The sequence below is a fragment of the Mytilus californianus genome, unplaced genomic scaffold (genome assembly GCF_021869535.1).
Source record: "Mytilus californianus isolate M0D057914Y unplaced genomic scaffold, xbMytCali1.0.p SCAF_10, whole genome shotgun sequence".
In the NCBI taxonomy this organism is placed as follows: domain Eukaryota; kingdom Metazoa; phylum Mollusca; class Bivalvia; order Mytilida; family Mytilidae; genus Mytilus; species Mytilus californianus.
Genome location: NW_026262582.1, coordinates 75,968,769 through 75,982,784, shown reverse-complemented (window position 1 = coordinate 75,982,784; position 14,016 = coordinate 75,968,769). Strand labels below are relative to the sequence as shown.

The 14,016-nt window shown below is 32.6% G+C and overlaps 1 protein-coding gene and 1 long non-coding RNA gene across 3 annotated transcripts in view; both read right to left on the bottom strand.

Moving 5' to 3' along the window:
- Positions 1-4,939: 4,939 nt before the first annotated feature.
- The window catches only part of LOC127718544 (zinc finger CCCH domain-containing protein 15-like), a 44,975-nt gene continuing 35,898 nt past the window's right edge, over positions 4,940-14,016 (bottom strand). The window contains exons 11-12 of the mRNA XM_052224613.1: positions 13,468-13,594; positions 4,940-7,309 (exon numbers count right to left, since the gene is read on the bottom strand). Of these exons, the coding sequence (XP_052080573.1) occupies positions 7,119-7,309; positions 13,468-13,594 (318 nt within the window). The 3' untranslated portion in view covers positions 4,940-7,118. The remainder of the gene's footprint in view (positions 7,310-13,467; positions 13,595-14,016) is intronic.
- Positions 11,614-13,110, bottom strand: LOC127718559 (uncharacterized). Of its 2 annotated transcripts, none has more exons than XR_007989901.1 (3): positions 13,020-13,110; positions 12,212-12,659; positions 11,614-11,837 (listed from the first exon to the last, which is right to left on the bottom strand). It is a non-coding gene; the product is annotated as an uncharacterized LOC127718559 (long non-coding RNA). The 2 variants fall into 2 exon arrangements; XR_007989902.1 differs by lacking the exon at positions 13,020-13,110 and adding an exon at positions 12,840-12,932.

The following is a 14,016-nucleotide window of genomic DNA, read 5'->3' as shown; positions in this document are numbered from 1 at the left end:
GGTGATTAAAAGAAAGGAGCTTTGGAATATACATTTATAAGACAGCAACCCAATAACACAAATGACAAGACATCTAGAGGTCAACAGTCTTCAACAAAAGAAATGTGCCTATATAATATGTCAAGCTCCAAGTAACACAGAGTCTAAAAAGATGTCATGAATTAGTACACCATATTTGTTCTTGTCCAATGAAAAAAAAACCAAATAAATGGTGAATGTGTCCATGGGACACAGATGATGCCCCCCTTGCATATCATATAAAGTTATAAAGGGACATAACTGAAGAACGGTAAAAGTGACGCTACCCAAATTTGTTATTGATTTGAGTTTTGTAGTAATAAGTATTGTGTATAAGTTTGGTAACATTTGGTTGAGGCAAACTTAAGTTCGAGAATGGAAATGAAAAATTCAGCAATTTTTCCTTTTGTAAAGGGGCATAACTCTAGATCAGTTAAAGTGACACCACCAAAAGTCAAACTTGATCTGTATTTTGTGGTACATTTTTTGTAATAAGCATTGTGTATAAGTTTCATAACATTTGGCTGAGGCAAACTTAAGTTAGAGAACGGAAACGAAAAAATTCAGCTATTTTTCCATTTGTAAAGGGGCATAACTCTAGAATGGTTAAAGTGACACCACCAAAAATCAAACTTGATCTGTATTTTGTGGTAATAAGCATTGTGTATAAGTTTCATAACATTCGGTTGAGGCAAACTAAAGTTAGAGAACGGAAACAAAAAATACAGCAATTTTTTCATTTGTAAAGGGGCATAACTCTACAACAGTTTAAGTGACGCCACTAAAATTCAAACTTGATCAGTGTTTTGTGGTAATAAGCATTGTGTATAAGTTTCATAACATTTGGTTGAGGCGAACTAAAGTTAGAGAACAGAAACCAACTTTGGGACATACGGACAGACAAGGGTAAAACTTAATGCCCCCTCCGCTACGGCGGGGGCATAAAAACAAATGGCAATGTTGATATATTTTTGCAGGAATTAGAAATCAGTGAAAAGATTTTTTTAAATGAATATTAAGGCCTGGTAATAAAATTGAGAATGGAAACTGTGAATGTGTCAAAGAGACAATTCCCATCAAAGAGCAGAAAACAGCCCAAGGCCACCAATGGGTCTTCAACACAGCGAGAAAATCCTGCACCCGGAGGCGGGGTTCAGCTGTCCAATAACAATAATGTATACTAGTTCAGCGAAAATGGATGTCACACTCAACTCTGAAACGTATAAATGAACCAAAATTTAAAAACATACAAGACTAACAGAGGTCAGAGGTTCCTGAAGATCTGAAAAAATAACCTTGCCCAAAACAAAATTAAAAAGAATACAGTCAAAATGCAGCTAATTAATGTGTTCAAAAGGAAAAATTAATTTTTGTGCGGCAAAGCACTTGCAAAAGGGTAAAATTTATATTCCATCAGAAAAGCAAATCTTCCCTCCTCGCACAATATAAAATAGTACTCTTAGAACACTCGGACACAAAGTTATAAATACACCATAAATGGTTCAGATTGATGTAACAGATTGGCAAGCCTTCTTCTAGAAATATCTGTTTTCAGACTGATTCAAGTTCACAAACTGTCTGTACATATATAGTATAACAACATTGTCACAACTGTGTTAAAGGTCTGATGCTCACTGTAAGGGAGCTACCATTTGATTTTTAGGGGGGGGGGGCTAGGATGAAAAATTTTGTCCTGCATTTTTTTTTCGTTGTAATCTCTGTCCTGCCTTTTTATTTTTCACTCTATTCAGTCCTGCATTTTTTTTTATTAGTTTATCCTGACTTTTTTTACATAAATTGTCATCCTACCTTTTTTTTTTTGCCAAGTTGCTCATCCTGCCTTTTTTTTTACTCAAAACTCCTGTCCTGCCTATTTTTTTCAAATTTCATCCTAGCCCCCCCATAAAAATCAAATGGTAGCTCCCTAAGTGTGAGATGTCATGGGTCCCCAGTAATCCCCTGTAAGGACTTGAAAATTGGTGTTTACTGTTTCTCTGCTATGATGATGGCATTAAATAGTAACAACAAAGACTGCATAGTCCATTTAATGGAGTTGAAATAATGTACATTGTATCTGGGTAGGGTGACATGTCTTCATGTGGACTGTTACGTGTACATTGTGTACCAGCACTTTAAAAATCTGCATCAGTGTTAGGTCTAGTACAAATAAATGTTCATATTCATATCACATTAACATATTCTTGTCTGATGGGCATGTGATATCTGCCAATGGACACTAACCAATCCATCCATCCCCACGAAAAGCCATAAGAAAGTATCTCATATATTTGGTTCTAATTGGCTCAGCTGTTCTTAAAGAAAAATTTCAATAGGCTTTAATGTTGAATTTTTCTACCATTGGCTTTTCTTAAGTTCTTATAGTTCTGAATTAAATGCAGGTTCATATTAAGTAGCCTTTATGGTTTCAACTGGTTTTGATCTGAAGAATTGTAGTATGTGAAGAAATGTAGTATGCGGAGGATTGAATGCTCACAAACATGTTTAACCCTACTACATTTATTGTGTGCCAATCCTAACGGTCTGCCACAATTTAGATTTTTGGTAAATTTTATTTCCTTCAGGCCATTAGATTTCTCTTTTGATTTGTTTCATATTTTGTTATCCCCTTACTATTTATAGTATTGGTTTTGCTCATTGTTGAAGGCTATACAGCGACCTTTCATTCACATCCTTTGGGGGATAGGTGTCTAATTGTCAACTGATATGTATGTACACATAACTTGTTCTTGCCTGAAATATTTGCCACTGGATTTGTAATAAAGAGAATATAACAATACAATTTGAAATCATTAACCATAAATTTATTTCAATCATAATACTGTAAATTCAGAAATTATTGCGATGTTTTTATTATTGCGCAAAATGCGACAGGGTTATAATCGCAATAATTTAAACTCGCATTTTGAAATTTTTTGTATGAATTAAACAGGATTTTTCTCAATATCGCAAAAATTAAAATCGTATTTTAGTCTAAAATGACAAAATCGCAATAATAAATGCACGCAATAATTTCTGAATTTACAGTATAGTCATGTATACACAATATTTTTATCATACAGAATAATGTTTTGTAAAATAATGCTGGGCCTTTACAAGGTTCAGATTCAGATACTGTTAACATATTAATTTTCATGGCATCCAAAACTAATTAAAGGATTTTAATCTGAAGTCCCTGTTTCAACCTGAAAGCCATATCTTAAATACATTAAGTTTTGTTTAATAGGATGCAAGGTATTTTTCAGAAATTTCAATTGCCATACATTGACTTTTGTTTAGACGCTTGCATGCCGTCAAGTCAGATCTATTCAGTCTATAACAAATTTGTCTTTTATGTACAAAATTATCAAAACTTTTAAGGCTATTCCATTTAAATTGATATGGGAGGGTCAAAGGGGACTTCAACAGTTCCACCATAACCAACATAATTTCTTTGATTAATTTATCCATACTCCTGGAGTCCATACATCAAAAGGAATTACAACCATTAATGATCCATGTCAAAAAACAAAATTTCACTTTCTCTAATTTTTGTGCTATTTTCATATTTCTTGATTGGTAGGAGAAAAATATTTCTCCTCACTAGTGAAATATCTGTTCTCGGCAAATGATTGATAGAAATCTAATTGTGACGTCAAATTTTCTTGGTTTCTTCTGAATTTTCCTATTGTGACGTCATGAAAAAAGGCGTCACACATAAAAAGTACATAACTTTCTTCAAATCTTTGAAAAGGAAGGATAAAAATCATTAGAGAAACAGATTCCACCACTATAACTTGTGTATTACGATATTTCTCCACTCTCAACAGTTAAATTTTAATTATATAAAAAACCTCGGCAAGCCTCGCGCTTTAAATATTAAAATTTGACTGTCTCGAGTGGAGAAATATTGTAACACACTTGTTGCAGTGGTGGAATCTATATTTCTACCCTCCCACATTCATTTTAATGTAATAATCTTTATACATCTGGCAGGGAAAGAACAGTCAAATTCAATAAAAACAAGAAAACTGATTAAAATAAAGATCCTGTGTCCATGCTCCACTAACAAGGATCTGACATTGTTCTGTTTTAAAAACCTAATTTGGGTTCTTTTTAGGATTTGTCGTAATGATTTTGCTCCTTCGTAAATTTGGTAGCAGAGAACACAGGTACTTGTGGACAGGATAACCTTTGGGTGCCCCTGAGTTGGAGTATCCCGAAAGACCCCCCATGTAGTTTAATTTTGATTTATTTTTTATTAAACGTTTATTTAAAATTGTTTTCACTCTATATACATACAAGTACGCCAGCAAAAATCTCAAATGCTGTTTGTCAGTAACTTCGACATATATTCCAAGTGAAAACAATTTAAATAAACGTTTAATAAAAAATAAATCAAAATTAAACTACATGGGGGGTCTTTCAGGGTACTCCCACTCAGGGGCACCCAAAGGTTATCCTGTCCACAAGTACCTGTGGCAGAGAACTGATTGGTTACAGGAATTATGATCAGTTCAGAAAAAAGAAAGTAAGGGAGCTACCATTTGATTTTTATGGGGGGGCTAGGATGAAAAATTTTGTCCTGGTTTTTTTTCTAGTTGTAATCTCTGTCCTGCCTTTTTAATTTTTACTCTATTCGGTCCTGCCTTTTTTTTTTACTAGTTTATCCTGAATTTTTTTACACAAATTGTCATCCTGCCTTTTTTTTTTACCAAGTTGCTCATCCTGCCTTTTTTTTTTACTCAAAACTCCTGTCCTGCCTATTTTTTTCAAATTTCATCCTAGCCCCCCCATAAAAATCAAATGGTAGCTCCCTAAACAAAGCGTAGATGCAGGTTCTTCATTTCAATCAAAACATTTAGAACCAGTTGAAATGTTCGCAGGTAAAATTATTCTGACATAATTGTTGCATTCCTTTATAAATAAATGAGTTCAACATGAGCAAGTTTCATTTCAACAGATCTCACTTTTTACAATAAAGTAACATATTTTTTTTTTAAAAAGCCAAAGTTTTGGATAACATACATGTATTCTATCCCAAAAATGCAAATTCTGTATTTGAATTTACAGACTTGAGATGGACTCAAATATAATTTGGAGCAGATCATTTCCTGGCAAATCTTACTGGTTCCCAGCAACAATTAGTTGAAGAGATTGGTTTTTAATTCAAGGTTCTTTGCATATAACATAAGTGTATATTAATTTCAGTACTACCCACTGAGGTCAATTTGCAATTTTTTTTTTATAATTAACACATTTGAAAAACTGGAATTTTTTACAGGAAACTCACACCTCCTGATTTTTCATACAAATTTCATGGGAAGGAATGAAAGTGTATATGTATTTATGTCATATGGACTCTAATTGATAGTTGTCTCATTGGCAATCATGCCACATCTCCAAAGACAGAGGGTTACAAATTAATAAGGAAAAGTTAAATACATGAAGGTCTGAATTGGGGGTCCTTCATTTATGTAATCTTTTTCTCTATTCTGTAAACCCCATCAAGACCCTCTTACATGGGAAGAGAACATGTGATACAAGAATAAAACTTGCGTCAATTGACATTAATTGTTAACAATACAGTTACTTATCATTGTCAATTGACATTAATTGTTAACAATACAGTTACTTATTATTGTCAATTGACATTAATTGTTAACAATACAGTTACTTAGTATTGTCAATCAACATTAATTGTTAACAATACAGTTACTTATCATTGTCAATCGACATTAATTGTTAACAATACAGTTACTAATCATTGTCAAAATACAGTTACTAATCATTGTCAATTGACATCAATTGTTAACAATACAGTTACTAATCATTGTCAATTGACATTAATTGTTAACGATACAGTTACTTATCATTGTCAATTGACATTAATTGTTAACAATACAGTTACTTATTATTGTCAATCGACATTAATTGTTAACAATACAGTTACTTATCATTGTCAATTGACATTAATTGTTAACAATACAGTTACTTATCATTGTCAATCGACATTAATTGCTAACAATACAGTTACTTATCATTGTCAATTGACATTAATTGTTAACAATACAGTTACTAATCATTGTCAAAATACAGTTACTAATCATTGTCAATTGACATCAATTGTTAACAATACAGTTACTAATCATTGTCAATTGACATTAATTGTTAACGATACAGTTACTTATCATTGTCAATTGACATTAATTGTTAACAATACAGTTACTTATTATTGTCAATCGACATTAATTGTTAACAATACAGTTACTTATCATTGTCAATTGACATTAATTGTTAACAATACAGTTACTTATCATTGTCAATCGACATTAATTGCTAACAATACAGTTACTTATCATTGTCAATTGACATTAATTGTTAACAATACAGTTACTAATCATTGTCAAAATACAGTTACTAATCATTGTCAATTGACATCAATTGTTAACAATACAGTTACTAATCATTGTCAATTGACATTAATTGTTAACGATACAGTTACTAATCATTGTCAATTGACATTAATTGGTAACGATACAGTTACTAATCATTGTTGAAATGCCTCGGACATTGGAAATGTCTTTCCTGTATTGATTTTTATTGTATGTTGTTTTTATGTTTGTTATCTTTGTCCACTGATAGAGAGTAAAGAGAGGGAGGGTTGAGATCTTAAAAATCTTGTTTCATCTTGCCACATTTTCATGTGCCCATTCTTGTCCAATCATTTTTTTTAATGTTTTTTTCTATCAATCAATTGGAGAATTTGGTGTTGACGGCATAACTAATTTACAATTTGGGACTTTTCAGAGCTTGACATATTTATATACAGAGGCTAGTGTACTGTGGAAGATTGTATGTTGTCCTCTAAATGTCTTTTGGTTATTTTTTGCTGTTTGGTTGCTGTCTCACTGACATGAACCCCACATTTCAGTTTCCCATTTGTATTCATACCAATTAACAAATAACAGCATTGTCCAAAAGTCACTAAAATAATTGAGGTCAAAAGTCAAATTTTAAGGGTCAAAGCACTATCACAAGGTCATTCATCCAAAACGAAATATGTTTTTTTTTTCTTTCTTATCCTTTCAGAATGCTGGGGGTCATTCATCCAAATCTAAAGTTTCTAAATCTTCTTCTATTTGATCCAGATCTTCCCCATCAAATAGGTCCTCATCAATTTCAATATCACCGTTCATGTTTGCTGCCATGGCAACAGCTATAGCTGCATCTGTATCTGACATATTGTTTTTTGGTGGTAATGCACCAGCTTCATTTAACTTTGACTCTTCATCTAAAAGGATGAAAGTAAAAAAACAATAATACCTTGTTTATCTTGTACAAATAAATTGGGTTGCTGTCTGTTATGTTTTTTGTATCGTCATAAATCAGGGCCTTTGTTTTTTCATTTGAATTGTTTCATATCTTGTCATATTGGGCTCTGCTATAACATACCATATGGTATGAATTTTGCTTATTGTTGAAGGCCAAAATGTGACCTATAATTGCTTAAATCCACATTATTTGAACTCTTTTGGATAGTTGACTCATTGGCAAGCATACCACATCTCCTTATCTTATATTAATATAACATGAATAACTTAGTAGAAAATAAAATGCTTCGCTGGGCGCAGCTTGATACGACCGCAGAGGTCGAACCCTGAACAGTTGGGGCAAGTATGGACACAACATTCAAGCTTGATACAGCTCTGAATTTGGATTGTGATTAAATATTTGACACAGCATAGGTTTCTGACACAGAAAAAATGTGGTCTAAGAACTTCAATTTTTTTAATTTACCTATTATGGTCCAATGTCCAAAATCAAAATACATGGTTAGATTCAGCATATCAAAGAACCCCATATATTCAATTTTTGTTGAAATCAACCAAAGTTTAATTTTGGACCCCAACTTGGACAAACTTGGAAACTGGTCCCATAATCAAAAATCTAAACACATGTTTAGATTCAGCATATCAAAGTACCCCAAGAATTCAATTTTTGTTAAAATCAAACTAAGTTTAATTTTGGACCCTTTGGACCTTAATGTAGACCAATTTAAAAAACGGGACCCAAAATTAAAAATCTAAAAACACGTTTAGATTTGGCATATCAAAGAACCCCAATAATTCAATTTTTGATGAAATCAAACAAAGTTTAATTTTGGACCCTTTTGACCACAATATGAACCAATTTGATAGCGGGCCTACAAAATAAAAAATCTAAATACATGGTAAGATTCAGCATATCAAAGAACCCCATATATTCAATTTTTGTTGAAATCAAACAAAGTTTAATTTTGGACCCCAATTTGGACCAACTTGAAAACTGGGCCAAAAATCAAAAATCTAAATACATGTTTAGATTCAGCATATCAAAGAACCCCATATATTCAATTTTTGTTGAAATCAAACAAAGTTTAATTATGGACCCCAACTTGGACCAACTTGAAAACTGGTCCCATAATCAAAAATCTAAACACATGTTTAGATTCAGCATATCAAAGAACCCCAAAAATTCAATTTTTGTTAAAATCAAACTAAGTTTAATTTTGGACCCTTTTGACCTCAATGTAGACCAATTTAAAAAACGGGACCCAAAATTAAAAATCTAAATACACGGTTAGATTTGGCATATCAAAGAACCCCAATAATTAAATTTTTGATGAAATCAAACAAAGTTTAATTTTGGACCCTTTTGACCTCAATATGAACCAATTTGATAGCGGGCCCACAAATAAAAAATCTAAATACATGGTAAGATTCAGCATATCAAAGAACCCCATATATTCAATTTTTGTTGAAATCAAACAAAGTTTAATTTTGGACCCCAATTTGGACCAACTTGAAAACTGGGCCAAAAATCTAAAATCTAAATACATGTTTAGATTCAGCATATCAAAGAACCCCATATATTCAATTTTTGTTGAAATCAAACAAAGTTTAATTTTGGACCCCAACTTGGACCAACTTGAAAACTGGGCCCATAATCAAAATTCTATACACATGTTTAGATTCAGCATATCAAAGAACCCCAAGAATTCAATTTTTGTTAAAATCAAACTAAGTTTAATTTTGGACCCTTTGGACCTTAATGTAGACCAATTTAAAAACGGGACCCAAAATTAAAAATCTAAATACACGGTTAGATTTGGCATATCAAAGAACCCCAATAATTCAATTTTTGATGAAATCAAACAAAGTTTAATTTTGGACCCTTTTGACCTCAATGTGGACAAAGTTGATAACGGGGCCCAAAAATCAAAAATCTAAATACATGGTTAGATTCAGCATATCAAAGAACCCCAAAAATTCAATTTTTGTTAAAATCAAACTAAGTTTAATTTTGGACCCTTTTGACCTCAATGTAGACCAATTTAAAAAACGGGACCCAAAATTAAAAATCTAAATACACGGTTAGATTTGGCATATCAAAGAACCCCAATAATTAAATTTTTGATGAAATCAAACAAAGTTTAATTTTGGACCCTTTTGACCTCAATATGAACCAATTTGATAGCGGGCCCACAAATAAAAAATCTAAATACATGGTAAGATTCAGCATATCAAAGAACCCCATATATTCAATTTTTGTTGAAATCAAACAAAGTTTAATTTTGGACCCCAATTTGGACCAACTTGAAAACTGGGCCAAAAATCTAAAATCTAAATACATGTTTAGATTCAGCATATCAAAGAACCCCATATATTCAATTTTTGTTGAAATCAAACAAAGTTTAATTTTGGACCCCAACTTGGACCAACTTGAAAACTGGGCCCATAATCAAAATTCTATACACATGTTTAGATTCAGCATATCAAAGAACCCCAAGAATTCAATTTTTGTTAAAATCAAACTAAGTTTAATTTTGGACCCTTTGGACCTTAATGTAGACCAATTTAAAAACGGGACCCAAAATTAAAAATCTAAATACACGGTTAGATTTGGCATATCAAAGAACCCCAATAATTCAATTTTTGATGAAATCAAACAAAGTTTAATTTTGGACCCTTTTGACCTCAATGTGGACAAAGTTGATAACGGGGCCCAAAAATCAAAAATCTAAATACATGGTTAGATTCAGCATATCAAAGAACCCCATATATTCAATTTTTGTTGAAATCAAACAAAGTTTAATTTTGGACCCTTTTGACCTTAATGTAGACCAATTTAAAAACGGGGCCCAAAATCCAAAAACTTAATACACGGTTAGATTCAGCATATTAAAGAACCCCAAGAATTCAAGAATAAAACCCCATTGAAATTGATCAAGAAATAAGCAATTTATACGAAGTATCTTCTTTTGCACAATACTGTGCAATTGAATATTTCTTGCTATTGTGCAATACTGTACAATTGACAATTTCTTGCTATTGCGCAATATTGTGCTATTGGATATTTCTTGCTATTGCGCAATACTGTGCAATTGAAGATTTCTTGCTATTGCGCAATACTGTGCAATTGAAGATTTCTTGCAATTGTGCAATACTGTGCAATTGAAAATTTCTTGCTATTGCACAATACTTATTATATAATAATTTACACATCCTGTTTGGTGTGTAACTCCTACCATATCATTATTATTTGCTTTTAAATATTAATCAGAAATAACCAACTTAAAATGGAAAATTTTAAAAGAAAAAAAAAGGAAAAAAAGAAAAAAAAAGAAAAAAAAAAAATCCCCCCCCCCAAATTTTTTTTGAACCCCCTTATGATTCATCACCCCCAAACTCAATCCCAGCCTTCCCTTTGTGGTATGGTACCTTGCAGTACAATTTCAGAGAGATCCATACACTTGAACACAAGTTATTGTCTGGAAACTAGAAAAATGCTTATTTTTGGCCCCTTTTTGGCCCCCAATTCCTAAACGTTTCGGGCAATTACCCCCAAACTCAATTCCAGCTTTCCCTTTGTGATATGGAACCTTGTAGTACAATTTCAGAAATATCCAAACACTTACACACAAGTTATTGTCATGAAACTAGAAAAATGCTTGTTTTTTGCCCCTTTTTTGGCCCCTAATTCCTAAAATTTTGAGGCAATTACCCCCAAAATCAATTACAGCATTCCCTTTGTGATATGGAACCTTGTGGTACAATGTCAGAGAGATCCATACACTTACACACAAGTTATTGTCTGGAATTACAAAAATGCTTATTTTTGGCCCCTTTTTGGCCCCTAATTCCTTAACTGTTGGTACCATAACCCCCAAAATCAATCCCAACCTTCCTTTCGTGGTATTGAACCTTATGGTAAAATTTCATGGAGATCCATTCACTTAAACTAAAGTTAGAGTGCGAAAACCAATGTGTCTTCGGACTACGCCGGACGACGCCAGACGACGACGACGACGACGACGACGCCAACGTCATACCAATATACGACCAAAAAATTTTCAATTTTTGCGGTCGTATAATAACTTGCGACTGTGCAGTAACTAACATGTTGATTTTCTCTTTCAAGCTCCCAAAAATCCCCTTTAGACCTAGTTAACCAGAGATGATGTTGAATAACCTCCCTATGAATAATCCTTAGATTTTGCTGATTAACTTCTCTAGGAACAATCCTTAGTCAAAGTTAACCCTAGAAGGTGTTTGATATTCTTTTAACCTCCCTATGAAACACCATTAGTCAAAGTTAACCTAAGATGGTGTTTGATATTCTTTTAACCTCCCTATGAAACACCATAAGTCAAAGTTAACCTAAGATGGTGTTTGATATTCTTTTAACCTCCCTATGAAACACCATAAGTCAAAGTTAACCTAAGATGGTGTTTGATATTCTTTTAACCTCCCTATGAAACACCATAAGTCAAAGTTAACCTAAGATTATTAATTAATATATTATGTTCTAATTTTACCATTTAGATCATATCCAATTTTAATATTTTATGCTATGCATTTTACCAGCTTTCTAATTATGCTTAGTTTACATTTTATATGCTTTTAGCTTTAATACATAGCTTATCATGTTTATAATCTTCTTATTACCACCATGCTCATAGTGCGTCATTTTGTGTTATGTAACTTATTGCATGTGTATTATGTATTGTATTGTTATTTCTTGTATGTCCGTTTAAAGCTCATTAGAGCTTATGTTATTGCTGACTCTAAATAAAGCTTATTTATTATATTTATAAAGATGGTGTTCGATATTCTTTTAACCTCCCTATGAAACACCATTAGTCAAAGTTAACCTAAGATGGTGTTTGATATTCTTTTAACCTCCCTATGAAACACCATTAGTCAAAGTTAACCTTAGATGCTGTTTTATATTCTTTTAACCTCCCTTTAAAACATCCTAAGGCAAAGTAAACCTTAGATGGCGTTGGACATTCTTTTATCCTCCCTTTGAAACACCAATAGTCAAAGTAAACCTTAGATGGTGTTTGAAATTCTTTTAACCTCCCTATGAAACACCATTAGTCAAAGTTAACCTTAGATGCTGTTTTATATTCTTTAAACCTCCCTTTAAAACATCCTAAGGCAAAGTTAACCTTAGATGGCATTGGACATTCTTTTATCCTCCCTTTGAAACACCAATAGTCAAAGTAAACCTTAGATGGTGTTTGATATTCTTTTAACCTCCCTATGAAACACCATTAGTCAAAGTTAACCTTAGATACTGTTTTATATTCTTTTAACCTCCCTTTAAAACATCATAAGGCTAAGTTAACCTTAGATGGCATTGGACATTCTTTTATCCTCCCTTTGAAACACCAATAGTCAAAGTAAACCTTAGATGGTGTTGGACATTCTTTAACCCTCCCTATGAAACACCATTAGTCAAAGTTAACCTTAGATACTGTTTTATATTCTTTAAACCTCCCTTTAAAACATCCTAAGGCAAAGTTAACCTTAGATGGCATTGGACATTCTTTTATCCTCCCTTTGAAACACCAATAGTCAAAGTAAACCTAAGATGGTGTTTGATATTCTTTTAACCTCCCTATGAAACACCATTAGTCAAAGTTAACCTTAGATACTGTTTTATATTCTTTAAACCTCCCTTTAAAACATCCTAAGGCAAAGTTAACCTTAGATGGCATTGGACATTCTTTTATCCTCCCTTTGAAACACCAATAGTCAAAGTAAACCTTAGATGACATTGGACATTCTTTTATCCTCCCTTTGAAACACCAATAGTCAAAGTAAACCTTAGATGGTGTTGGACATTCTTTAACCCTCCCTATGAAACACCATTAGACAAAGTTAACATTAGAAGGGGTTGGACATTCTTTGAACCTCCTATTGAAACTCCCTTGGACAAACTTAACATTATTTAGTGTTGTATATTCTTTTAACCTCCCTATGAATGTCTCTTGGTTGGATTAAAAAATTCTTTAACCACCACATGAACACCCTTGAGCAGAGTTCATTATAAAATGGTGTTGGATATTCATGTATCCTAGTTAAACACTGCTTAGGTAAAGTTGACCTATATTTATCTTACCATTATTTCGTACGACACCATTTGTCATCGGTACCCTCGACTCTGGAGCTACTGTGGCATCACCTTTACCCACATAATTATCAAATGATTCTAAATTTATTTCTTGGACAACAATTTCATCGTCATCCTGAAAAAAAAGTTACAAAAAAATGCATAAAAATAAAAACTACAGGAAAATGCATAACAATAATAACACTAAAATGATAATATCATAACTACACAAGAGCACGTGACATATTAAACACATAACATAAGAATGCACAGTAATGATTGTAATATAATTTTTCCGCTAGTACCTTCCTGGTTTTACTTCAGGGTGAAATGATTATACTAGAATTTTAAATTTCCGCTCAGTTTATGTGATAAATTTTCAATGTTTAAAAGTATTGTATTGTGAGCCATCTGAAGAAAGAGAAAATAGCATGTTAATTCTGTAGATTAGGTTTAGAGGTCCATCTACAGAATACTTTCTCCCTCCCTCCGTGGACAGGGGGAAATTACAAAATCCTCCAAAGCTGTACGAGGGTCTGCATTGGGTTTACAGAATAG